This window comes from Cygnus olor, chromosome 23 (assembly GCF_009769625.2).
Source record: "Cygnus olor isolate bCygOlo1 chromosome 23, bCygOlo1.pri.v2, whole genome shotgun sequence".
Classification (NCBI taxonomy): Eukaryota; Metazoa; Chordata; class Aves; order Anseriformes; family Anatidae; genus Cygnus; species Cygnus olor.
In genome coordinates this window covers 1,644,351-1,670,361 of record NC_049191.1, presented here as the reverse complement: position 1 = coordinate 1,670,361, position 26,011 = coordinate 1,644,351, and the positions used below count along the sequence as shown (strand labels likewise).

Below are 26,011 nucleotides of genomic sequence, written 5' to 3'. Positions count from 1 at the left end.
CAAATGAGTTCTGTCTCTCCCAAAGCCTCCCCCACCCAGCCATACAGATGTATTGCGGGTTCCCCTGAGGTGAAGGCATCGGAAGCCTGAAGCAGCATGTTGAAAGCAGCCTCAACTGGAGAGTGGAGCTGAAGGGTCAAGCACACATTTGAGATTGTTTTGGTGGTTTGGAGAGAGGCCAAGCACATGCAGTGGCACAGATCCATAAATATTCTGGCTATCTTGGATGTGGCCAAAGTAGTGCATTGTCATGAGTGGATCCTTTCTACCTCTCCGTTCCCCTCCCAAGGCCACTGACACATTTCACAGCTCAGCACCTCACTGTCCCCTTTCCTAGGCAGTCCACGTACTAGTAGGAGAGCCATCGCGTGTGTGGCTTCTGGAGGAGTCAAAGGCACCATGGGTTAAATAAAAACATAGCATGATTTGACATTCATCTCTCTGAATCAAATGATAATCAAACAAACAATATAGCTAATGTGCTCATCATCTCTACCTTTTCCCCTATCCCAGCAACTCAGGCATTAAACACTAATAAATTGTAAAGCAACTCAGAGAAAAATATGAATTAATTTCTTCCTCAGCAATAGACAGTTCTTTGACTTGTATTTCCTCTCACTTACCTGTCAGACTCTGTTTCTTTCCTTAACTGTTGTTTCCAGGACTGAACAGGAATGCAGGCAATTTCAACAGTTGGTGATGCAGCTTCCCAACTTAAATTCCCCTTTTCTTTCTCTTCCCCTTCCTGTCAGGAAGAAGATTGTTTAAAATTGCCATCCTTTGTAGTAAAGAGGTCAAGCGAGCTGAGAAACCTTAGAATGTTTTCTGCTGAGACTCTAGCATTATAGGCAAGCCAATTTTCAGAAAGTCATTGCTGAATGCCTCGGTTTCCCTATGTAGAAATGACCTTTCTGATATGGTGGTAAGCTTTTTGAAGGCATACAGTTTCCTCTTTAGAAACACGCATGGTTCTGTAAAGTCCTAGCTGCTTTTATTTCAAGTAACACTTGAATTGATAAAAGTTTGAGAGAATTGCTATTTCTTTTTCTTCTCACCGGTCATGTTTGGACTCAGCCACTCTCTGGGGTTTAGTGTAATCAGGTTCATGTGTTATTTTTATTGGAACATGATGAGAGAAAAGTAACTTCATTCAGTACCGGCGTCCTGCCTGGCTGTGGAGCCTGCCCACCCTCATCCTGTCTGTGGACTTCGCCATGCCCTGGCACAGCTCGTGCTGTGCAAGTGCAGAACCAAAAGCTGACCCTGTCCTCACAGAGCTTACGGCCAGAGTGCCTGAAGCCTGTGTTTTCCTCCTGTACTCATGAGTGCTTATAATCCGGGCACTTAAGTTTCCCAAAGGTATGCTTTAACAATTTTTTCTTCTGTTTTGTCTTTTTTTTTTTTTTTTTTTGCTTTGCTTTACAACTGCACACTCATCTGCTGGTTTCTCCCGCAAGCGGTTCCTCGGACCAGTGCCACCCAGTGCAGCTCAGTCCCGGAGCCACGCTACGGCCGGCGGCTGGGCAGCGACTTTGCGGTGGGGGCCGTGGTGCGCTTCGAGTGCAGTGCTGGCTACGCGCTGCAGGGCGCCCGCAGCATCGAGTGCCTCACCATGCCCGGCGCGCTGGCTCAGTGGAACGTTTCTGTGCCCACCTGTGTGGGTAGGTGACAAATGACAATACAGTTCAGCAATTTGTGCTCAAAAATTTGTCCTATCACAGAATCACAGAATTGTAGGGGTTAGAAGGGACCTCAAGAGATCATCGGGTCCAACCCCACTGTCAAAGCAGGTTGCCCAGCTAGGCGTCCAGACAGGCCTTGAGTATCTCCAGAGAAGGAGACTTTGGGATGGTTAAAACAAAACCCAAGAAACATTTTTTACCTCATACATCCAAAAGCCAGACCTGTTTGTGAATAAGGGCAGCGAACCCCAAATGTTAGGGAAGGAGCCTCTTGGTCCGATACTTGGTTTTGGCATCGGGGACAGCAGCTAATATAAACAAGATCTGCCTGAAAACTGCTTTCACCTTCTTTGGAGGAGAGCAGGCCTAAAGAATGAGTCCCTTGGGCTGATGTGCTCAGTGCTCCCCACAGTTATGGCCTGCTTGCTGCCCGTGATAGAAGCTATTTGAGAGAGTTATTGAAAAGAGATTATCCCTGCAAATCATATCTTTAAATCATGAGACAGTTCTGCTTGCTTTTTTGTCAACAGACAGATATTTTAAGGAGAATGTTCCAGTATAAAGCCAAGGCCTTTCATGTTCAAGTGTTTCTTTGCTTATTCCAGTGCCATGTGGTGGAAATTTGACTGAACGCAAAGGCACCATCCTCTCCCCTGGCTTTCCTGAGCCATACCTGAATAGCCTCAACTGTGTCTGGAAGATAACAGTCCCCGAAGGAGCAGGAATACAGGTACGGTGTTAGCAGCTGTCGCTGCAGCATGATAGAGAGAGGAGAAAACACAGCATCTTGTGCACTTAAAGAGGCTGCACGTTATGGAGTTGAGATGGGTTGAATGTGTAATTCTCTGGAATCAGCCATTCGTTTACACTACAGCTGCCATAAGTGCATAATATTTCAATGGATTTTTGCCTCCTAGAGGCACTCTCTATGGGAAATAACCAGGGCCATGTGGCTGTTCTGGTGTAACAAAATAATTGTGATATTTTGGGCATATATCTTTATACTGCTTAATTATGCGATGTTGAAAGCACTGTAAGCTATACCAAGGAAGAGTTGCTTGCTCGGAGTGCCTGTGTGGATTTGTTATGCCAGCAGAGTTGCAGCAGTATGATTATACAATTACAGCTTTGCTGCTCATTGTCTCCAGGTAAATGCGCTTTCTCCAGGCTTTTTGTGGTCCTTATCATTTCTCTGCAGAAATAGTCCTGCCAGCTAGAGGATGTGGAGAATTAAGCCCAGCATCAGCAACCAAACCTTAGATAACGCTCCCATTCAGCACGTGCATGCCTCGCCCTGCACCATGCACTACTCTGACACCAGTTGACGCAGAGGAGATGGATTCTTTAATAGATCCATTCTTCCACACGCCTCATTAACAGAGGGTTTCTTTCTTCTTAACACCACTTTGTCTGCAAGGGCTTTGTTCATTAAGTGCTTTTATTTCTCCATTGTGTGTTTGGCTAATAGGTGTGTAGGTGGGTTCCTCCCTCTCTGCAGCGCTCGCAGCTGTTGGCACACGGCAGTTGGGTTTCTCTGAACAGTTTTATTGAAACGTCAGCTTCGTGTTGCTGGCTTACAGTTCTGCTCCCCCATGGGGGGCTTCTTACTGGTGTCATCATCGTAACTCAGATCTGAACCTGGGCATAGGGTGGCTGAGCTGGTGGGAGCGGTGCTGGGGCCCTGGGAGCTGCACGGGCACCCAGCAAAACAGCACCAGCCTGGAATACCTCGTGCCCTTCGCTGGGCTTGCACTGCATCCAGTCCAGAAGTCTTCTTTTCTGTGTTTTTGAAGCCATTTAGCACAGTGTTTTCAAAAGCCTCAGAGCTCGTTGTCAGTTTGTTCCTGCTCATCTGAAATTTCAGCCATTCTCCAAACCCCCAGATGGCAGGAGGATCCTTTTAGCTCAGCCCAGCATCTGAGCAGTTGAGGCAGTTTGCAAGTTGCTCAGGACTCCTGGGATCAGGAGGTGATAATTCACTTAATTTTTAAAGTGAAGTAAATAGATGTCTGTATTTTGCACCTCTGTGTTCTGAATTCAAACCCTTGCTGCTAGTTTCTCAGCCTGTGGAGCTGTTTTTGCATATGTCTACTGAGCTTAGAGGAAAGCAGGTATTACAGCAGGCTGCTAAAAGCATGTCTTTATTCCTAAGTACATGTTTCTCACATCTTTGCTTGTGCAGATGCAGTTCTCACATGTAAAAGTGCAGAATGTAATGTCAAAGAAGTGTTTTAAAGGCTCTCCCACCCCTGCTACATGTGATCTCTTGCAAGAGAAAGAGATATTTCGGAGCGTAACACAGAGAGCAAGTAGAGAACAACAAAAAGGGTGTCCTATGGGTGAGCTTTAACATCAAAGGCTGAAGTTCACGTTCCAGTTCTAGAGTGGAGAGGTTTTGGTGGAGGACTGGACTGTGGGAAGCAGGCAGGACACGAGGGGACATTCTCCCTTGGCAGCAAACCCCATCTGGCACTTCCAGTGCAAGTCTTTAGTGGGGACAGAGGCATGACAAGAGCTGCTGGGAGCCAGACCCACCATGTGTCCTCAGCCCAGCCAGGCACAGCCACGAGCCCTGGCCTGCCGCGATCAGCTCGCCCTGCACGCAGCATCCCTGGTCACCCGCTGCTGTGTGCAACATGCTCCGAGTTATTAAATACTAATTTAAGCATCAGTTTACCCTCATTTTGTACAACAATTAAAGGTTAAACAGCTGTAAATCAGAGGAGGAGGTGAAATTAAAGCTTTCTTAGTAGCAGCGAGTCACTAGCAAGATTTTTATGTAATCAGTGTACGAGCTAGCACTTCTACCATGAATTATTCATTCCTCTAGCAAACCTTCCTGAGTGAATTAATTTATATACATGGCAGTAAATAGATGCAGATCCCTTGTGAATCCACATGTCAGACTAGAATTAGGTCCTTAAAAATGTTTATTCCGTTAAGTTGGGTACATGGGGGGGATAAATAATTTAAAAAATGTAAGAGCAAACAAAACACACATTCCCAATCCACGTCCTCTTTCAATAATGTAAATCACAATAGGGGTGTAATTATGGAGGCTGAAAGATATTGATGTGGTCAGTGTGATCAGTAATGGCTCTGCAGGGGTCACTACAATTTCTGCTAGATGAACTTTTCCTTTTTTGGGGAAAAAAAACTTTGCAGGAACTTTATAGCCTGCTTTATTATTCAGAACAAATAAAGGAGGAAAAAAGTTAAAATGGCAGAAATAATGGGGTTTGATTTTTTTTATTATTATTTTTTTTGTGAGTGTGTATGTGTGTTTTATGTTTGGCGGGACAAAAGCAAGCTAGATGTTTGAAGTAGATGTATAAATACAGCATAAGAACATAAGGAAATAAGGGTGGGTTTCACTGAATTTCCAGAGGGAAGAGGGGAGGGTGTGTGTACACGTGTGAGCTTGCAGCCCAGATCCGCAGTGTATTGAAGTCCCTTTCAAAGTGTTCAGTCCAGCAAGTGTGTCCTGCTGAGCTCTGTGCTTCAGGGAGTAATTCTGTTGAATTCAACGGGACCACTGCACATCAGAAGCATTAGGCTTGGTAGGAAATCTTCATCCAAAGAGACCTCGAAGTGTTGAGGCTCTCTAATAAGCAGATGTGTGAAGGCTGGAACTAAAAAGACATCTACCTGCCAGAATTACCAAAGCTGCAGCTTTCTCCCCAAACCCACCAGCAGCAGTGCCAAGCAGCAGTGGCCACTGCCACATGCCAGGAAATGAAGCCTTTTGTTTGGGGCCAAGTTGTACAAGCCAGTTATGCTCCTGTCTTGTCTTTAAAGGCCTCTTTTTTTTTTAGGTTGTTGGCATAGAAAATTTGTTTGAGTGTTTGAAACTTTCATCTAGAACTTGCAGATTTTTTTCCATCTCTTTCTGTTATCACTTCAGATACAGGTGATCAGTTTTGTCACTGAGCAGAACTGGGATTCCCTGGAAGTGTTTGATGGAGGAGATAACACAGCCACCATGCTGGGAAGCTTCTCTGGTACGTGTTCAGCATCGTGTTCAGTGAAAGCCATCAGTGCAAACTTCATTCCTGTTAACACCAACTGGACTTCAGCACATACATAAAGTTAAGCATATGCTTAAGAGCTTCGAAAACTCAGAATAGATTTAAGCATGTGCTTAAAGGGAATCATATGCTCTGTTGGACTGGTAATTTGACCATTGTCTGCCAGCAGAAAACATTGATAGAGAACCTTAGAAACAAGGCTTAGTTTGTGTTTTTTTTTTTTGGGGGGGTGGGATACTGCAGTTATGAAATCAGCTGCTTAAAGGAAAGAGAGATGAGGCTAGATACCAGCCTATAAGAGCCCTGGATGAGGCTTGATTTGCAAGCTGGTGACCTTGGAGAGGTTTGTCAACCTTTCCATTGGTGTACACATGGTGGAAATCACCAGCATTTTCAAGCTCTTGCAGCAGCAGTGAGGTGAATGCTAGTGTGTGTAGCTCTCAGGGTTCTAGCTCTCTGTTACAAAAACCTGCTCTAAGCTTTTCTTTACTGTTTTCACCCTTGCTGGAAAACATTGTACTGCGGGGGAGCCTTTTCTCAGCTCAGAACACTGCACAGACAGGTTAACCTGACCTGGTTGAATTGCACCAAAATGGAATCAGGGCTACAAAACAACCGTTCTCCTGCCCAGCAAAGGGGAATGGAGCTTCTGGCAGAGCGGAGAGTAACAAGCAGCCCAAAAGCATTGTGAAGCTTTCAGATAGCAGAGCCACTTGCAGAACGATGGCCCCAATTCTTTCTTGTTGAAAGAACATGGGTTCAAAAGTGCTTTGAGGATGGTAAGGACAATCATGCATAAAGACCGGCAGACTGCTCCCAGCGTTGGGTTTTGGATAGAATTGCTTTGACCGCTGCTGCAACAGCTTCTAGGAAACAAGGCAGGAGAAGGAATCTGGACCTAGCAGGGGACCTGAGCTCCACCCACACAGTTTCTGTTCACCAGTTCCCTTCTCGGTGCTTTTAGTAGGTCTGGTCTGTGAATGGCAAAACTTCACATGATGAAATTCATCATTATACTTTGAAAAGGCCATTGCAGAGAGGCCTTGGGTATTTCTCAATTGGCCTCATTAGAACCTGATCAAAACCAGCAGAGCTTGTTAAGTTAAAGGACTTTCTGTTCTCAGCCTCTTCTGCAGCAAATCTCCAAGGATATGGAGGAGGAAAAAAGAATCCTCTTCAGTATCTTTGTGCACCTCTTGTTTTCCCAGGAACTACAGTGCCTGCGTTGCTGAACAGCACTTCAAACCAGCTCTATCTGCATTTCTATTCGGATATCAGCGTCTCTGCTGCTGGCTTTCACCTGGAATACAAAAGTAAGAGCAATGCAGCCTTGATCTCTCAGTTCCTCTGGGCAATGGGGAAATGGTTACAGAGCTGTTGCCTTGTAGAAGTGGAAGCTGCGTATCGCAGGGAAGGGGCAGTGAGCTTTAGGGCCCACGCATATGTGGTTCCCTGTCTTCGAGTCGCAAAGAGGCAGGGAGTGTAAATGGAGAAGAGCTGCAGCAGAGGAGGTGCAGGGTCACAGAGTGACCCGCACCTTGCTGCTGATGCACTTGGCAGCGCTGTTTGGTTTCTGTCTTGTAGTACAGCAGGAGCTGTGGAAGCCAAAGTATTAAAAATTCATGGGGAGTTGGCCTGCTCAACACAGTGCTGTAATCTTAGCTCGCGAAGTGTCTAAAATGATGCTTGCCAGAGACTGGGAGGAACTGCCTGTTCTTTGCAGTCCTTCCTAGGCATTCGATATTGGTCATTGCTGGAGGCAGCATACAGGGCTAGACAGATCTTCATAGGATAATTCAGGCTTCAAGAGACCTCGGGAGGTAATCTCATCTAACTTCCTGCTGAGAGCAGGGTCAGCTATGAGATAAAACTAGATTACTTGCATCTTTATGCAGTCTGTTTTGGAGAAACTCCAAGGATGGAGGCTGCACAAACACCCCGGGCAGCCTTTCATCACAGGATAAGCGCTGCAGCCCCTGGCCATCGTGGTCCTCCTCCTGCTGAGCTTGCTCCACTTTATTGATCTTTTTCTTACATTGTAGGGAGCAAAACTGGTACGATGTTTGAGGTGCTGTCTAATGGGTGCTATGTAGAGGCGGGTAATCACCCCCCTCCATCTGCAGGCTCTGCTCCTGTTCATACAGCTGAGGACAATGTCAGCTGCCTCTGCTACCAGGGCATCATTCCGAGCTGCAGCAATTATTGTTGGAGACGTTGCCTTTTGATGATACCCATTGCTGTATGGAATTACCCTTCTTAACCTGCATCTGCATTGTCCTGACTTCTCTGCATTGGACAGTTCAGTGGGTTCATTTGTAAGGGATTATGCCAACATCCCAACAGAACGGCAGCACTTTGCTTCCAGCAGGTCTAAGACAAGGCTGCGTTCTTGCAGATCCTGACCTGAGATCATCATTGATATATGGAAACAATATTAAAAAAATAATCCTCGTTGGTAGGAGAACAAACCTGATTGAAATTGGAAGACATGGCAGAGAAGAAAGTCTCCTTGGAAAGGTCTACCAGCTTTGGATTTAGATGCTAAAAATTCGTTTTCCCCCAGTTCTGTGGTTTGATCCCTCCTGTTGGAGCAGATGTCCATTCAAGAAAGGTGTTATGTAGCCAAGTCACAATGGTTCACAGTGATGGTAGCTGTTATCTCTTGGCTGGCTGAATTATTTACATGTAGTCCAGCAGCAGCACAGACAGCATGCAGGCAAGCAGGTGCAGAATGGCAGCTCTCAGCTCTATTCAGCGCATCGAAATCGAATGTTTAGCTAGCAGTCAGGAAAGCAGGCAGGCTCATGCACTCGCAGGGTACTAAAGATATGGGTGTGACGGGGCCAGGAGCTAGTTGGGTCTGCATGCAACTCTCAGAGGACTGGTTAACACGTGCTGGTGGTCTGGCTCTGTTCCTGCGTTGGTAGCAGTGATGCTGAGCTGAGGAGCGATGTGCTGGAACTGCTGTCTGTGTTCCTGCAATCTTCCTTAGGGCAATGCAAACGTAATTGTTTCTTGCTGGACACGGGCTCTCCCAATTGCTTCTGATCACAAATCTTGTGCACGTCTCCGAAGCCAACAAATGTTCTGTTTATTTTTTCCAAAGCAGCAAATAGATTTGAAAGTGCATTTCGTTTTGTAAAACATCCCCAGAAATGGCATAGCTGCTTGACTGCAGGGACTGTGTGTGCTTTTAGAGGGCCAACTAGTACTGAGCTTTCCAGGTTTTGGCGTGTTTGCAGATGGAAACCTTGCATATTAATGGCTCGAGCAAAATTACAGCAACCAAGAGGGTTTGGGAGGGAGAGTGTGATCCAGAATGCTCCCTGGGAGCTTGGGAAGTGTGTGCTACAGAAATCCTCTTGCTGCATCCCTTTCTTCCCCACTACTGTTTCAGTCAATAAGTTCTTTGAGGATTGTATTACCCAGGTGCAACAATCGAGTTCAGGTTTTCCTGAGGCTTGGGATTGCCAGGTTTGTTTGGTTTCTTTGCTGAGAAAATTAATATGTGTTGATTTTCAGGGCAGGTGGAAATAATACCATTTTTGCTTTGCTCATACGGCTGGAATTTCATGGCTCTGGTCCCCATGGAATTTCTGGTCTGGTCCCTTTGTTCAGTTAGATGCCGCAAAAGAGTTTTGAGAGATGGGTAGAAACACCAGAGTTTATTTTCTCCCTTACTGTACTCCTCAAGCAAAGCTCTTATCTCTCCATGCTTGCGAGTCAAAGCAGAGCAAGAAGAATTTAGGACTGAGTGAAATTCAGTGGCCACTGATCTGAATGGGAAGTTATTTCAAGCTGCTTTCTGTCTTTCTGAAGGTCAGGCATTTCAGCCATGTGCAGGGAGGGGCTGCACATTTTCGTGTTGGAAAGCATGACTTGGATTTCTGAAGCAGAGTCACCATCTCCTCTCTGGTTTCTTCATCTGCTTTCGGCTCAGCCTCCAGACTGAGTCTAAGCAGAGCACGAGCCCTTGCAGAGATGCAGGAGGTTATCTGGTAGTGGCAGCTGCTAGCAGAGAGCGAGGGAGGCGCTGGCAGGCAGCGGAGCCGCGGTGGTGAGGAGGTGACTGCAGGCACCTGCCTTCCTTTTATCTACTTTTGGTGTTGCAGAAGGACGAGGGGGTGGCACGCACGGAAAGGAGAGCGTATCACCTGGCACGTGGCTGCTGGGACTGCTAATTGGGCTTGCAGCAGTTGTTAATTGGGCTTCCCAGTTGTAATTGTAGCTCAGATGGAAACAGGATTGAGTGAAATTTTTGTGGGCTGTTGTACAGGCTCTGTCAAAGTCTGGCCTCACATGCTGCTGCTTGTATCACACAATGAATTCATTCTGCAGATGAACACAGGGAGAGGAGGGGGTAGGAGAATGAAACTGGGCAGCTTCTGCCCAGGAAGGCACAAATTGCATGCAACAGACACAGTTTGTCCTTTATATTGCAAGCATGGCTCAAAACAGAGTTCAGCCAGCAAGGGACAGCACGGGTAGATAATTCCCTCTTGCATCCTCTCCAGTCTTCTATGAGATGCTGCCTGGTCAGTAAAGGAATATGGAACATAACATGCGCACAGACTGATGGGGAGGGCTGGTGGCAGGAGGTTTGATTCGTGGTGCAGCTCTTCGGTCGAGCCATTACGGTTCAGTCAAAAACATTTGGGGTCATGAATCACATAATGATGAGTGATACCTTTGTTAAGAACAGCATGTTCCAGATAAAATGGAGGCGCTGGATGTGAACTAGGGATCCTGGACATACCCCATAGCCCAGGGGAATACCGTGGGATACATTGGGCTGTCTTGGTGGGGAACCCAAGGACCCCGGGACTTTCCCACCCCATGTCCGTGGTGGAGGTTGGTGGTAATCAGGGGGCTGGCATGAAGTGAAGGTGTGCACTTCATTCCTTCTGCCTTCAGGCTGTAGCCAGCCCCACTACCTGCAGCACTCACTACTCTTACCCACACTCTTCCCTTCCAGCCGTCGGTCTGTCCAGCTGCCCAGAGCCCCCAGTTCCCGGGAACGGCCTCAAGATCGGGGAGCGCTATTTAGTGAACGACGTCGTCTCCTTCCAATGCGAACCAGGCTACGCCCTCCAGGTACTGAGGACTGCTTTTTTTCCGACAAAAAGGATGACAACAAACGTTTGGGAAAGAGAGAGACCCTCAGACTTTGTCTTTTTCTCTCCGTCAGGGACACTCTCACATTTCGTGCATGCCGGGCACTGTGCGGCGCTGGAATTACCCCCCTCCACTTTGCATCGGTAGGACTCTTGCTCGCTCTTATCTGGCTGATATTTATAGCATCTTTCTAAAAAACTGTGTAAATTGGCTGCTGATGAAATGGGGAAAAGTTCATTGCCCAGACAGAGCCAGTTGTACTCTTACAGCACGACCTCTGGGAGCTTTCTTCACCTTCCCCATTCCTGGTGTGCCCCAGTTCTCAGCCTGTTTTCCCATACATATCGTATAAAGGGGCTTTAAAAGTGGCTGTATAAACCAGAGCATGCTGGTGATTTCATCTTGATGGTGGTAGGGCAGCCCAGCAGCCAGGAGCACAGTACACTAAGTTTTATTTCAGATGGAGCCTTTGGCAGAGGGCTGCTGGAGGTGCAGGAGAACAGGAGCTCTGTGAAGGTCTGAGTCAGAGAAATGCAGGTTTGTTCTGTAGGCGAGACAGAGCATGGAGAAGGCTTCATTTGCTGCAAGGGGAAATTTCAGCAGTCATCCCTGTGGGCCAACCAGATTGCTTTATTTTGTTTAAAATGTAGATACAGTATTAAATTTAAAATATAAAAAATGGTTTCCTCAACAAAAACTCATTCTAAAGGGAAAACCTGAGACTTCTTTATACTGGAAGCGGGTAGTCTCTATGGGTTGAGGGTTTTTTTCCCATCTTAAGCAAAGATCTGCAGACTGGTTTGTTGTTGATTTGTTTGTTTTGTTTGTTTGTTTTTAAATGCATCTTGATATCATTGAAACTGCATCTTTTATTGTTCTCTTCCCAATATCTCCAAACTGCACCTCCTGGTGTCTCGCTGTCCTTGCTTTGGTGTCTAACAGGTCCTGTGTGACCAGTAAGAGCCAGGTCACTTGTCAAGACAGCCATTTGCCTGTGACAGCCTCTGAGGAGAAGGGCTGAGCCTGCTGAGCATCTCAGGCCTCAGGAGAATAGGGCTGGGCAGTTGATTTCCTCGGTGGCAGAAGCAAGCCCCAGAAGAAGAGACAGCAGAGGTGAAGGGAACTTGTTGGAGTTTTTGGATTATTTTCAAGCAGTATTTTGCTTTTAGCAAATCTAGATGTTTAATATTCATATTGCACATTTTGCAGCTTTGAGAGAGACGTTTATGCATTTAATAGCTTTAGTTAACAGTTATTTCAGGCTCCTGCTGTTCTAGCTTACATCATTTTGCTTTAAAGTAATTATAAGAGCTAACAGCTCCTCGTCTGATGATCTGCAGGCCAGCAATAAGTACAGAGACAGTTAGAGCAGAATGTCTGAGCTAAAGGACTCGTGCCCATGGGAGCTGCTCTAAAAGAAACCAGAAGCCCTTCAGCTCAGCGCCAGGTTAGGGGACTCCAGCAGGGAGGAGGAAGATCCCGATATTGCACCGAGGGTCAATGACTATCTGAGCAGCTGCCAGTTTCGAGTTTTCTTTTTTCTGCTTTTGGTCAGCATCAGTCGTTTAGATCGGTAGGATTTTGCCTGGCCGGGCTGCATCTGCTCGGCACTGTCGCAGCGTGTAAACATGGGTGCAATTTAATTCGGGTTGTCTGCTCTTGGCCAGTCACGACTAAGTGCAGCTGGACAAACGCCTGTCCACCTGTCTGTTCCTATCTCTTAGCCTGCATCACACTTGACTGAAAAAGGTCATCCAGCTTTGGAGATGCATAACCATGTCTCTGCAGCCAAGTGCGGATGATCGTGAGCATCCGGCATCTTTGTGGGAGCTGTGGGGATGCAGCAGCACCCCGTGCCAGCAGTGGTGAAGCTTGTTGTCCTGGGCTAATTATTCACCAATTTGTCTGAACACTGCCAAGACCCCCAGTGGCTGCCAACCAGCCACCCAGGAACCCAGGCTTCATCATTCCCCTGCTCAGAGGACTTCTTGCTTCCCTGGCATTGTGCTGGTTTTCTTTCTGTCCACTTCATCCAGATGCTTGACTCCTAAATAATTCAGAAGCAGTACTACTAAAGAGCCATTAAGAGGAAGAAGAAAGAACTTCTGGGAAAAGCCTCGTTAGTAGCAAGTGCACACATAATGTGATACTGGACAAAGGGAATCCATACCTCCGCTGTCAGAACGTGTTAGGAGAGCACCTGGGTGTATTCTGTTGGATGGTGTTACCGTAACAAGGTAGAGGTCATCCAGATAAGCCTGAGAAGATGCTATCTATGCTTAAATTTCATGTGATGCTTTTTGTAAACGTATTTTGTGCTGTCATCTGTGGACTGCTTCTTGGTAGGGAATTTACTTCAGTCAGTGTGCAAACACGCTGTTCTGTATTTATCAGTAATTGCCTGGAGATTGACAAGTATAGCAGTCGAGGTAGGTCAGTTAACCAGAGAAAGCAGAGGTAACTGGAGTGAAAATAAGATGACTCTGGTTCTTCACAGCAATTTTTGTGGTGGTTAAAAATTCAAACAAGCGCAGTGTGCATGATGTGCACTGTTATGGTGTCTACGGAGGGAGCAGACCATCCATCTCTCCTCTTGCAGCTTAAATCTGTCTTTCCCACTGCAATCGCCAACGCTGTATCTCTGGGTCGAGGCTTTTATCTTGAGGACAGGAGAAAGGCGCATGCATTAGTAATGCAGCCATTCAGTGCCTGGAAAATCTATGCTAGCTCCTTAGCAGGCTGTCCTTTTTTCACTACTTAGGTTTTTTTATGTCTTTATTTCCTATATCGCTGGCTGGCCATGGCCATACAGAGAGACCTGCAAGTGGTCCTGACCATTAACACTGTTGATTTTACAGCCCAATGTGGAGGAACAGCTGAAGAGATGGAAGGAGTGCTCCTGAGCCCAGGGTTCCCAGGAAACTACCCCAGCAATCTGGACTGCACATGGAAGATATTGCTGCCAGTGGGGTTTGGTGAGTTAGTGGGATTGGGTTTGGTGCTATCATAAAAGAGACAAGAGGAAGATACCAACCCTGTTCAGTAGTGCTTGGCAAGTGCTGGATGCTCTGCTTGCCAAGATAAGTTACAGAAATTGGTGTTTGACATCCTGATCCCACTTTCCGTTAAAGGTGCATTTGTATGGTGCTGTGAAACGATTGACACTTTTTCAAAAGGTGGTCACAGGTCACCGTGGAGTGTAACAGCTTGATACAGATTTGTACGTATACCTCTGAATTAGCCGTAACACCCTCCCATGTTGTCCTTGTGTACCTCCCCATCTTGAACTACTTATGTTTGTAACAGCCTAAAAATATCACCAGCTGTTCCTCCCTTTATAAATGTGAAAGGTGACCAAAGCTCTTGTCAGACTGTATCCTATATGAGGTAGATTGCATGCAGCCATCGTCACGTTAGAAATTAGGATCTCCCCAACCATTAGTAGGAGAGATTTGCACACCTCCAGCTCAGCTGCTCTCCAGGCCAGCCCCAGCAGGGTGCCTAATTGCCAGGGGCTGGAAGTATTGCATGCCTGGAAGAAATGCTGACTCTGGACTTCTTGAATTAACTTTCCTCCTCCAGGTGTAGCTGCATGGCTGCTGTGTGCTGCTGAGGAAAGGAAACCCCAGCTCAGCCGCCTGCCAGCTGTGCTGGCTGGATGCAGCATGGCAAGAAGGGGATCCGTGTAGCTCTGTGTTTGCCTGCATAATTTCTCTGGTGTCAGGCAGAGGGAGAGGAGAGCACGGGATCTCCAGCAGCCTGAATCCACAGCATTAATAGCCTGATCTTGTCTGAAACTAGCAGGACAAGGCACCCTCTACCTTTGACACAGTAAATGCACTCCTTCTGATTGACTAGGCTGTATTGGGCATCACTGGGTGAGCAGTGCTGATGTGTTAAGGCTTGTGGATAGCTTTAGAGGTGAACTGTTCATTCTTCCTCCCCAGGTGCTCACATCCAGTTCCTAAACTTCTCCACCGAGCCAAACCACGACTTTGTTGAAATCCGCAATGGGCCATACGACACCAGTAACGTCATAGGGCGGTTCAGTGGCACCGAAATCCCAGGCTCCCTCCTGTCCACGTCTCATGAAACCACTGTGTATTTCCACAGCGACCACTCGCAGAACAAGCCAGGCTTCAAGCTGGAATACCAAGGTAGGGAGGCCAGTGAACGTGCAGCGCTGGGACAATCCTGTCCCCAGGTGCTAATGCTGAGGGCGGGGGAGAGAGGGTATTCTGTTGAATTCATTCCACAAGGACTTAATCCAAATGAGTGGAAAGGTGTTACAAGAAGACCATGCTTAATCCTTGTAACTGGGATCTATTCGCCCTGACTTATGCCTACGGCAAATAACAAATGTTCCTAGAGTGCTTTGTGACAGTGAAATGCCTTTGAATTAATTCCAGCTAGATTCACTTAGATCTTGGCTCTGTCGACTGTCATGTGCAACGAGAGGAGTCCTCAGCAGCTGAGTTTGCTCTGGAATTTTGCAGCTGCTTTTCAGTCTCAGCTGAAGTCCGGTTTGGGCACACCCAAACGCATCCTTCCCATCCTCAGCTGCAGCCTAACTTTGTGCTGAGGCAGGCTGCTGGAGGGAAATGAGCAAATGAGTAAATAGCTAAATAATAGAACAGTGGCTCTGGCATGGAAACCTGCAGTGAAAGTAGAGAAATAAATGACTAAAATCAAAAGATGCGCTCAGTACAGTTTTTGGAAACGATGGGGAAATGGAGATGGGCTTAAGTTCTTGCCCAGCATGTGTCCTCAGACAGCTCCCCAGTTTTAACATGATGTCCTCCAAGCTGCAGCTGCCGCAGTCTCTGCAGCCAGCAGAGCAAGGCCCTGCAAGTGCCCCTCTTACTGGATTTGCTGCTCTTTGAAGGTGCCGGATTGGGGTTGCCTTTGGATCTTTCCCCTGCTGAAAGAGGACGTGATCCTGCTTGATCCACAGCCCTACCTTGAACGGGCTCTCTGCAAAATCCTTCGGTCCTCTTTGTCCACCTGGGAATATGGGCAAAGGATACCAAGGGCAGATGGGGTGCTCCATACTGAAGATAAGCAGGGCAGGCTTTGCTCTGCAGCAGCGGGGAGCCAAACGATCCAGCTTCTGTCTGGGAGAGAGAGCTGAGGAGTGGGGAAGATGGAGCGGGTGTCTCCAGCCATGTGCTGTAGCCAAGGACTGACAAAGGGCTGACTCCCCAGAAATAGCAATAAAAGCCGCTACTCATACTTAATTGAAAACATTAATTTTGCCTTGGCTGTCCTGTTCATGCACCATATAATTCATGCGCTGCTGCACAATTTTGGAAGGAATGTGCTCGGTGAGGCACTCTGGGTAATCTCATGGAAATTGCTATGCAAATGAGCTCCAGCAAGGCTGACCAGTAATTTGTAATGCCAGGTGGAACATGCTAACAGTTTGACTCGCATTCATCATCGGGATCGTCCACATTTTGTTGAAAAACAAGGCAGATTTCCCAATTAGAAGTGAAGTGCAGGGTAACCCTGTGCATGCAGACTCCGAGACCCCGGAGGACCAGGGTGGGCCCCAAGACTCACGTCCGAGGCTAGCACGAGGCAGCAGCAGGATTGTCCCTCATCCTCCATGCAGATGCGTATATGGTTCATTAAAGTTTTATCTCCTTCAATTAAGTCATTGTACAAGGGGGAAGTAGCCAAGCAGCATGATGAGTGTACTGTTCACGCTTTTATGAGAAAATATAAGTATGAAACATTCCACTTTATTATTTTTTTTCAGCCTACGAGCTGCAGGAATGCCCTGACCCTGAACCTTTTGCCAACGGCGTTGTAAGAGGAGCTGGTTACAACGTTGGCCAGTCCATCTCTTTTGAGTGTCTGCCTGGGTACCAGCTGATCGGGCACCCTGTCCTGACATGTCAGCACGGCACCAACAGGAACTGGGATCACCCATTGCCCAGGTGTGAAGGTATGGCTTTGGGTTCACCCTGAGAGCACCTCGGCTGGCATTCTGGGGAAAGAAAAGGCCTCAGCATTTTGTTTTGGCCTCCTTTTGAATCGTTGTTCTGTGACTGGGCTGAAAATTTCTCTGGAAACAAAAACATCGTTGGAGACACGCTGGGAACGAGCACTTTGAATAAAGCTTCGACCCCTGGGTTGTTGAAGCATGTTCTCAGTAAGTTGATGCTCAACATATTTCAGCCTAGTCAAAGTGAACATTTTGAACAGTTCAAAACCAAGGTGCATCTTTTGAGGTGGTGTGTTTGAATCTCATGTTATGGGCGAAGACTGTCTGCAGCTGTCAGCCTTGCTGCTGGTATCTGGGAGCTGTGCTTCCAGAAGGAAGCAGCCCAGGGTCATTGCAGTAATATTTGTTGTTGTCTTTATTTCTTCAAGTGTTCCATTTCCATTAGTTTAGTATTTTTGATCAGCTGATGCACAGAGCTTACTAGAGGTCTAGAGAGCCTTGCAGGCCCTAATTCTCTAGCTGATGCAGTTTCCTCATGCAAGAGGTCAATATTGTCTTTCTGGAGATAGAAACACTGAATCAGGAAAGTCAAATAAGTTGCCAAAGTTTGCTTAGGAGTTCAGGACCAGACAAAAATTCAAGGCTTCATTGGTTTTCACATTCCCACATGTGCAGACTTCTTTGGGGAACATGGAAATTGTACGGCAGGTCCTGTGGTGAGCTCCTCACAGATGTTTCCCAGAGAGCTCCTCCGTTCTTGTGCATAGCTTGTACGGCTTGTAGAAATGACTCTTTCTGTTTTTCTTTCTACCTTTTACTTCCCCTCGTTAACCAGCCCACAGTTTCCTGCTGACATTGAGCATGGTTAGAACAGTGTTTTATTGTCCTCACTAAGGTTCTTGCCTTTTGCCAACTCAAACAACTATCAAAGTCAACATTTTTATGATGAGCCAGCGTGCCTGAATAATCAGGTAGAGGAGAGGCTTTGATCAGCCCTGCTGTCTGTGGGCACAGCCTCTCCTGCTGGGCTGCAGCGCCCTTAGCACTCGCTGCCACGCTGGGTCCCTGGTAAAAGACCCGTGCAGCTTTGGGGACTCCTAGTGTGGGAAGACTGTGCCCCTGTCTTGTCTCCTTAGTGTGGTGATGATATTTGGAAAACAACCCAACAGTTTTCAGTAGTCTTGAGCACACTGTTTCCTGAAGACCGGGTGTGCTGGGAGGACCCTGCTGTCCAAAGGGAGCCAATCGATGTTGTAGGCATCGAAGCTCCAATGTCCAGATTCTCTTTTCAAACCCCAAAAGGGTTGTTTCAGTCTTTTTATCCTTTGGACCAGTGGGCTGAGTGTTGTGTGGTTTACTTTAGAAAGGTTTCATGTGAACCCTTAAGAAATTCAAGGTTGCTTATTGAAGATTTCCACTGCACTTCCCAGGAGCACTGACCTTTATCCCGGCCTCCCTACAGCACTTGGTCTGCAAGAACTGTGTGCTGGGGAAAGAGGGGGAGGGCTGATACCGTGCTGCTTTCAAGTCCTAAGTCCTTGAACTCCAGACAACGCAAAGCATAAAGAACCGGATTCTCAGCTGCTCTTCAGTGGCTGCAGCAACGCAACAGAGATGTGCATGAGTTGAGAAATTGTTCGGTGCTCAGCCTGCTGGCTGAGTACCTGGCGTGCTGCTGGTAGGGCTTGCGGGTGGGCGGTAGCAGGATTATTATGCCCTTATTTACCTCTGCCATCAGCTCTGCCAGCTACAACCATCCAGTCCTTATTTTTTACTACTGTGTTTAAGTAGCTTCCTTGTTCTGCAGCACTCCTGACAGAACAAAGGGGTGAGGGGTTAGGCACACTTTGGGCCATTTGCTTTTTTTCTCTGTGTGCCCATCCGCTGGGCTGTTAAGTGCTGTTGAAGTCAATGCAGAACTTTCTGGCTGCTTCCAGAGGTGCAGCCAAGCTGGGCGGTCCATTTTTGCATAGCAGCAAGCAGCAATGACTCGCTGCCTTAGGCTAACCATCTCACCTTCCCCACACAGGTCACAGCTGAAAGCCCTTTCAATTAAAAGAGAAGTTGTAATTCTAAAATAAATGCACACAGGCTGAGGTTTCCAGCAGCACCCCAGGGAGTTTTTCCAGTGATCAGCAGGCTGCCTGCTGTGCAGGGTGGAAAGCAACTCGGCCCCCAAGGTTCCTTGGGTGTTTGTTTAGGAAAATGAGCGTGTGGATTTATATAAATACGCATGCTTTTCTCAGCTTGACAGACCACATGAGTAGGCAGAGCAGAACTAGGCAGTAAATATTTGGAGCCTGGCTCTAACTTCACATCTGGCACATCGAGTCGTGTCCAGGGTGGTGGAAGTCTGTGGGGCTACTCCTGTATGAAAAGGAGCGTGTGGTGCTGTATATTACTGTAACACTGAGCCCAAATTATAAGTTGTACTGGGAGGAAGAATGCATTAACCTAAGCCAAGGACTGGGTTAACACAGCAGTGTGGCTTCTAAAATGGAGCTGGCTGAGGCAGATGGCACTGCACTTACCCCTGTGCACATGCCTTTGGTTGTTGCAGGCTGTCAGCAATGCGCTGCAGACGTTATCGTTCACCTACACAACTGCGCCGGGGAGGTCCAGAGGCCAGTGCTTGTTCGTGGGATTTCTTCACCCAGGGACTTGCTGTGGCCCTCCTGCACTACCGCCAGCGGGATGTCAGCTTTACGTCTCTCTTTTTCACTGCCCAGGCTGTTCCTAGTTATGTCTCTTTAGTTTGCAAGTTTGTTTAGACCTGGAAGATACCTAGTGCAACAGAACTGTCGTCCTGATTAATGAATTGGATGCTTCTGTTTTACAAATAAATCGTCATTTTCCCCCTGCTTAGATGCGATCTGTGAGCAGCCAGCTGCTACGTGGTTCTGGTCCAGGCCATGCTGCATGAGCGAGTGAATAGATTTGCCCACTGGTGGGATCTGGTCAGGAGCTGTATCTTCCATGCATGGGTGCAAACAGCTGGTGGAGCCCAAAGACTTTTACTAGGGTATAAGATGGAGTTTGTTTGTGCACCTGGCTATCACATCTGTACGAAACACCCTGACAGTCTCCTTTCAGCTCAGGAGCACTTAACAAATTTATTCTAATGGAACTAAGTTGAAAAGGTTAGATGTAGTTGTGACAGATACGAATTATTCATGGCAAGGTCGGCTGAGGTTCTGTGGCTGGATCCACCTGTATTCAGAAGAGCTATCTTTTTATCCCTCCTCCCAAAAGAAAAAAAAAAAAAGGCGGGGGGAAAGGAAAATGGGAAGGAGGAGATCTTTGTGAGTTACTGTTTTGGGGTATTTGTTCATTAGGTTTGTGTTTGTCTGATTACCTGCAGTGCCTTGCGGGGGCAACATCACCACCCAGAACGGTACGGTTTACTCTCCTGGCTTCCCCAACCAGTACCCCAATTCCCAGGACTGCACTTGGCTCCTTACAGTGCCTGTGGGCTATGGGATCCATCTCAACTTCACTCTGCTGCAAACAGAGCCCTACAATGATTTCATCACGATTTGGTGAGTACAGCAGAGGCGTGAGGACTGACCAGGGCTGCTACCAAGGCTCCATTTCTGCAAGAAATGGCAGATACACAGAGCATCCCTTGCTGCAGTGTGGGGATTCTTGAGCTTGTAGCACTAGATCAATAGCTGACTTTCAAAATATCTCAGTGTCCGCTGTGCAAACAGAGCAAAACTTCTTTTGAAAACTGGCCCTAATTCTTCAAGTTCTGAGGTTAAAAATAAAGTTTGTGTTTGGAGATGTCTGCTGGGCCAGCACTGTGCTGCCAGAGGAGATCGTCCTTGTCATAAAGGAGTGGGGAGAGGGGCTGGGGACCCAGGTCAGCTCTCCAGGGAGCTGCTGAGGCAGAAAGTAATACAGATGTAGAAAAAGGAGGATGAGGAGGGAAGAACAGAAAGTGCAGCGTGGGAGGTTGGTTGTTGCCTAGGATGAAAGGTGCATAATAATGCTTTTTCTTGTGTTTCTGACCTACGATTTTAGGGATGGTCCACAGCAAACAGCCCCACAGCTTGGTGTGTTCACTGGCAGCTCTGCTAAGAAGTCAGCCCAAAGCTCTTCCAACCAGGTCCTGATGAAATTCCACAGCGATGCAGCCAATGGAGGGATTTTTGCCATTTATTTCTATGGTCTGTATTGATTCCTGAGCGTGCATTATACCTGCCTGTGGGATATGGAGGGGCATGGATCAGTTGTGGTTTGTTGTGGGGAGGTCTTGTTCTAAGGAAGAGAGTATATGGAAAAAATATGCTTTTACCTGAAGTCTTCTGCAATGGGGTGCGGTTTTCACAGGTTTGAGTTTGAAAGTCTCTTAGGCAGTCAAGTGCTGGCAAGTGGTCCCACAGTCTGGGCAGACGTGGAAATCCATCCGTAACGTTGCGATAATTCAAGCACAGATCAAGTGCCTGCAAACTAACAGCCATGCCAATCCTGTGCCTCTCTCAAGGTGATGCTGTAAATACTGTCCTCTCCGTGGCAGATCCCATTATGGGATAGCTCCACTTTGCTTACTTAAAAGTCTTCTCTGCAATTTTCGCTGGATACGGTATTGTCTTTCCAATGCCATGCTAAACCAATTAGATCATCCTGCTGTCCCATTTTAAATGACAACTGTGTTCCAGCTGAGAAGTGACTTTAATTCTCTGGGGAGGAAAATGATTCTTGTAAATCCATGAATTATTTGGGGATTCTTTGGTGTGAGTGCAGCTCACACCAGGGAGATGTTGGGTATAACATCAAAATGAGAGCATTTGCTTTCCACCACTAAACGAGAGCCCAATTTTAAATTGGATTAGCTGACAAGTTGCTACAGCAGTACTGGGATTTTGGAAAGTGCAAATGGAGACCTCCTTGTGCTTTGGTAATTTTCTTGCAGCAACTTCAACAAAGTCTAACATGAATTACACGATGAATCTGTGCAGAATGTTTTAGCTTATGCTCAGTTCCAAAAGGCGAGTATTATACAGATAGGCTGAATTTAAAGAATGCTTGCTAGGCTTCGGAGGGAATTGCTTTGCTGCTGCAAAACACTGTAAGATTTATATTACTAGACAATGGTGCGTATATAACAGTTATGCAAAAAAATATGGGTTAGGCAGTTTGGCTCAGGAATGAGCAGTACGTAAACACTGCTGCAGTTCAGTGAATGCTTCCTTCTGTAATATGAATTAGATACTGTCATTGCTGTGGTTAGAGCCCATCAGCATATGTCGCTGTTCTCTAGCCTTGATAGCCCTTCGTAGTGAGGCTTTTTTAGCTGTTGGTTGATCTGGGATCTGAAGCCATTCGTGGGCACGCCAGGCAGGGGAGGCCTGGAGGTTGTGCTGGTAGGGATCAGCACAGCCAGCACTCGTTTCCAGCCCGTTAACCAGATGGGCACTCCAACAACTGCTTGGCCTTTTACTAAAGCAGCACTTAAGGGTTTATTGGTCCCTTTATGCACGGGACTTCAGGATAAAGCCTAACCCCACAGATTTAACTGGTGGCGATTGTTGCAGTGAGATTCTTCTCTCGGCTTTCGTCCTGTGTGTGGTGCCTTGTACCCCGGAGACCTGGGAGAAGGGTTCGCAGGGATCGGGCAGCGTGGTCAGTTACATCCTTGGCTTTGCTCTTTGGGGTGTAACTGCAGGAAATGGAATTTCCTTGGGATCCATAGCAGTGTATATTTTCATTTCTGCATCTGCATATGGGCAGATCTAGGCCATAGACATCCTCTTTCAGCTTTAAATTGTCCTTCCCCATGCGGTGGAGATCAGCAGCACCCTGTCAGAGAACTGCTGCCCTTTTAAATGCCTGCAAAGAAATGTTTTCTTAGGGTGGAGGAAGGGAAACAAAGCAATGATTCAGAGAGCTTGAAGATTCAGTAGCATCCCTTGAAAAATGATGCTGTTGCACCCATTATTAAACGGGTTAGTTCAGGTGCCAGCTCGAAGTGATGTGTGACTGCGATGGGAAGGGGTTTTATGGCACAGTAACTCAGGGGGTCCCAGAGTGGTTTCAAGGACAGGGCTCTTGTTTTGTCCTGGTTAGAACAAATGGAGGTGTTGTTGAAAGGAGCTTCACTGGTGCTGTATCACCCATATGCTGAAGCCGTCTTAATCACACCTCTTTATTGAAATATGGTCCATTAAGGAGAGGAGATTAATGCTGTAAATACTGGGTTATCTTTCTGTTTCAATAGATGCTGTCAAGCACTTTTTAAATAGCATTTAATCTAAATTTTTATTACTGGTTCCCCTTTCCCCCGCTGTCAAACATCTGTTTAAAAGATTGCCAACCACTGCGTCCCCTCCTGGGATGGCTCTTTGCTGTGGAACAGAAGGGTTCTCCCCCACTGCCCTATCTCCTCCTCTTCAGGCAGTTTTGAAAATTTTGGCCTATTGCCCAATCTGGGCCTCCCCCACCCCACCTTTTTTTTTTTTTTAAACTAAAGTTAATATTCAGAGAACTAATTTTTGCACCACAGAGAAGCTGATGACAACAGAGCTGGCCCTTCTCTTTGCTCCCCCTGCTAGAGTTCAGCTCACTGTAGCAGTGTGGTTTTTCCTCCCCTTCGCACACTTGGGATGCAGCCTGTGTGCCCCCGTCCCTTGCAGTAACCCAAAAACAGCTACATTCCCCCTGGCCCTTTCCCACACCCTCCAAATGTCACTTTTCCATGCAGCTTTTGGGGAAATACTCTTCTTCCCCACCTTAGGGGGCAGGGAAATTGGGGTGAGAGGATGGGAGTGTACTTCTTTACATGTGTGTTTAAGCATTATCATAAGCCTCATTAAGGTTGCTGCCAGCTTTGCTGTTGTGTGAAGAGTTCAACATAGTGGAGTTAGTAAGAATTAATATTCAGTGGCAGCTTGAGCTCCAGTATCTTAAATTAAAGGGCTGATATAAATTTCAGAGGAAGTTATGCTTGTCCAGGGTCAGGTGCGGGGGGAGCAAAGATTCAGAGAAGTGCTGAGCAAATAGCAGAAAATGTCTTTCATTAATATTCATTTAGATCCCAGTACCATTTTTTTCAATTTAACCATGCTCACAGCTCTCGTGTGTTTATTTTCATAAGCAGCACAGTTCTCAAGCCTTATGCGCCCATATACTCGTAAGCAGTACATTTGTTTTGCTCAGTGTTTGCTCATCTTTAATTTTTGATGGAAAATTTGGTATTTGCAATGTATTTGGGCAGGTGCGTGAGTCATAGGAAATTTTCTGCTCCTTGACTAGAATCCTTGTTCCCATTTAGCCCCACGGTACTCCTGAAGAAACACCTAACTGGGTGAGAGTGCAGTGTCTGAGCTGCTTTGCTTTATGCCCAGGTCACTTTGTGAACTTTGAGCTACATACAGAATTTGCAGCTGAAAACATTTGCACTCCTGGAATTATTTGCAGAAGAAATTAATGAATAATTCCAGGTTAAAAATAAATTATTGGGTATTTCATTCTGTGTTCAAGGACAGGTGGTGAAGATGAAATTCTCTGAATAATTATTGCAATTTATTTGATGCTGGAGCAGTCCAGCACTCTTCTATGATTGACCTAATTCCGCTGAGGGTCACAAAGATCTTCTCTCTTAGTATCCCAAAAGACAGTGCCGTTGCTTCATGGCAGCACCCGTCACTCATCATTCAGTGCTCATTGAGAGAGACTATCAGTGTCTGGGCACTGTATATCCCCAGAATGATGAAAATCTGTTTCTTATTAGATGTAAAAAAAAAAAATAGAGAAAGCTGCTCTGGGGCACAAACAACTGGAGCCATCTCTGTAGGGTTTGGAGGGGGAAAGGGCTGGTTACATTTTTGCCAATGCCTTCTGCTTGTTGAGAGAGGATTTGCTCTGATGTCTGGTGTGCTTGGCACCGAGACAGTCGTCCCCAGCTTAACATTTACTGCTCTGCCTTTGCTGTCTTTCAGCCTACCAGCTCTTCAGATGTCAGCCTCCAACCATCGTTCCCAACGCAGAAGTCATCACTGAGAATGAAGAGTTTAACATAGGTAGCCTCTCGTGGTCCCCTTAGCCCTCCATCCCTGCCTCTCCCCAGCCACTGGGAATACCTGGGGGAAGACACACAGACACACGTCATGTCCAGGGGGTGGCACCCCAAATCTGGGGCTCCAGGCAACCTCTTCAGCCATGTAATTGTGTGGCGTGGGGAGGTGTGCATGACCCTGTTCAGTAGCTGACTCCCCACGGAGTCAAATTGACCTCGTTGTCCCTAGACTTTTCCTCTTGGTCAGTGCAGAAGTGGTTTGTCTTTTGTGAAAGCCCAGAGCTTGCTTGGAAATGCTCAGAGATCTTTGCCACAATAGTAGTTTTTGGCCTTCATGCATTTCAGGTGTTTCAAGCAATGCCTTGTGTAGAAGTTTAGAGGCCACTACTCTTTTTCTGAGACCCTTTCACCCATATCGACTGTCTTTTGTGTTTTGCTGCTTTTCACGGTTACATCCACGTTACGTCTGCAACCAGTGAAGTAGCCGTGATTTTTTAAAAGCAGCTTTTCTCACTGCCAGCTCTAAGGAAAGTCTTCACCTGAATAGCTAGCACAAATCAAAACAGTCTTAGCGACGTGACAGTGGTTTATCACAAACAAGGCCACAGCGTGCCTTTCCCTGCCTTCTGTTTCTGCCCAGTCTGTGTCGGCGCATAGCAAGCGCAGCTGCGGGGCTGGGGGCAGTGTGGCAGGAGGAGCTGGCAGCACCCGAGTGGGCAGGGTGTGCGGGTGGGATGGCCTGACCTGCACGTCTGTGAGTTTCTCTAAAAACATCCAGAAATCCAAAGTGGAACATACATAGACTGAGCCACATAGCCTTGAGGTGGCCTTGATGGCAGAGGCTGGGTCAAGAGGTCCCTGCTCGCCGTACTGCCCTCTCCTCAGGCCTTAATGAATTGATCCTTCTGCTCGGTCAAGATGTTTTCTGTCTGCAGGTGACATCGTGAGGTACAGATGTCTGCCTGGCTTTACGTTGATTGGAAATGAAATCCTGACCTGCAAGCTAGGCACGCATCTTCAGTTTGAAGGACCCCCACCCACCTGTGAAGGTAAAACCTGGGGTCCCAGCAGGGCAGCCACAGCTTTCTTCCCCGCTGCAAAATGCAGAGGTTTGCTATGGGAGGCAGCAAGCTGGATGGCAGCTGGGGGAGGTTTCCTTGCACATACCACATCTTCAGACCTCTGGGGTCCCACTATTATAAAACCACCTAGCAGGGCC

The 26,011-nt window shown here is 47.0% G+C and overlaps 1 protein-coding gene across 10 annotated transcripts in view; it reads left to right on the top strand.

Moving 5' to 3' along the window:
• Positions 1-26,011, top strand: part of CSMD2 (CUB and Sushi multiple domains 2) — a 332,069-nt gene that overhangs the window by 259,403 nt on the left and 46,655 nt on the right. For all 10 annotated transcript variants that reach the window (XM_040534773.1, XM_040534777.1, XM_040534774.1 and 7 more), the window contains 13 exons: positions 1,458-1,661; positions 2,288-2,412; positions 5,587-5,683; positions 6,919-7,023; positions 10,686-10,804; positions 10,899-10,968; positions 13,684-13,800; positions 14,773-14,982; positions 16,587-16,775; positions 20,137-20,314; positions 20,799-20,944; positions 24,716-24,796; positions 25,728-25,841. In XM_040534773.1, the coding sequence (XP_040390707.1) occupies positions 1,458-1,661; positions 2,288-2,412; positions 5,587-5,683; positions 6,919-7,023; positions 10,686-10,804; positions 10,899-10,968; positions 13,684-13,800; positions 14,773-14,982; positions 16,587-16,775; positions 20,137-20,314; positions 20,799-20,944; positions 24,716-24,796; positions 25,728-25,841 (1,755 nt within the window). The remainder of the gene's footprint in view (positions 1-1,457; positions 1,662-2,287; positions 2,413-5,586; positions 5,684-6,918; positions 7,024-10,685; positions 10,805-10,898; positions 10,969-13,683; positions 13,801-14,772; positions 14,983-16,586; positions 16,776-20,136; positions 20,315-20,798; positions 20,945-24,715; positions 24,797-25,727; positions 25,842-26,011) is intronic.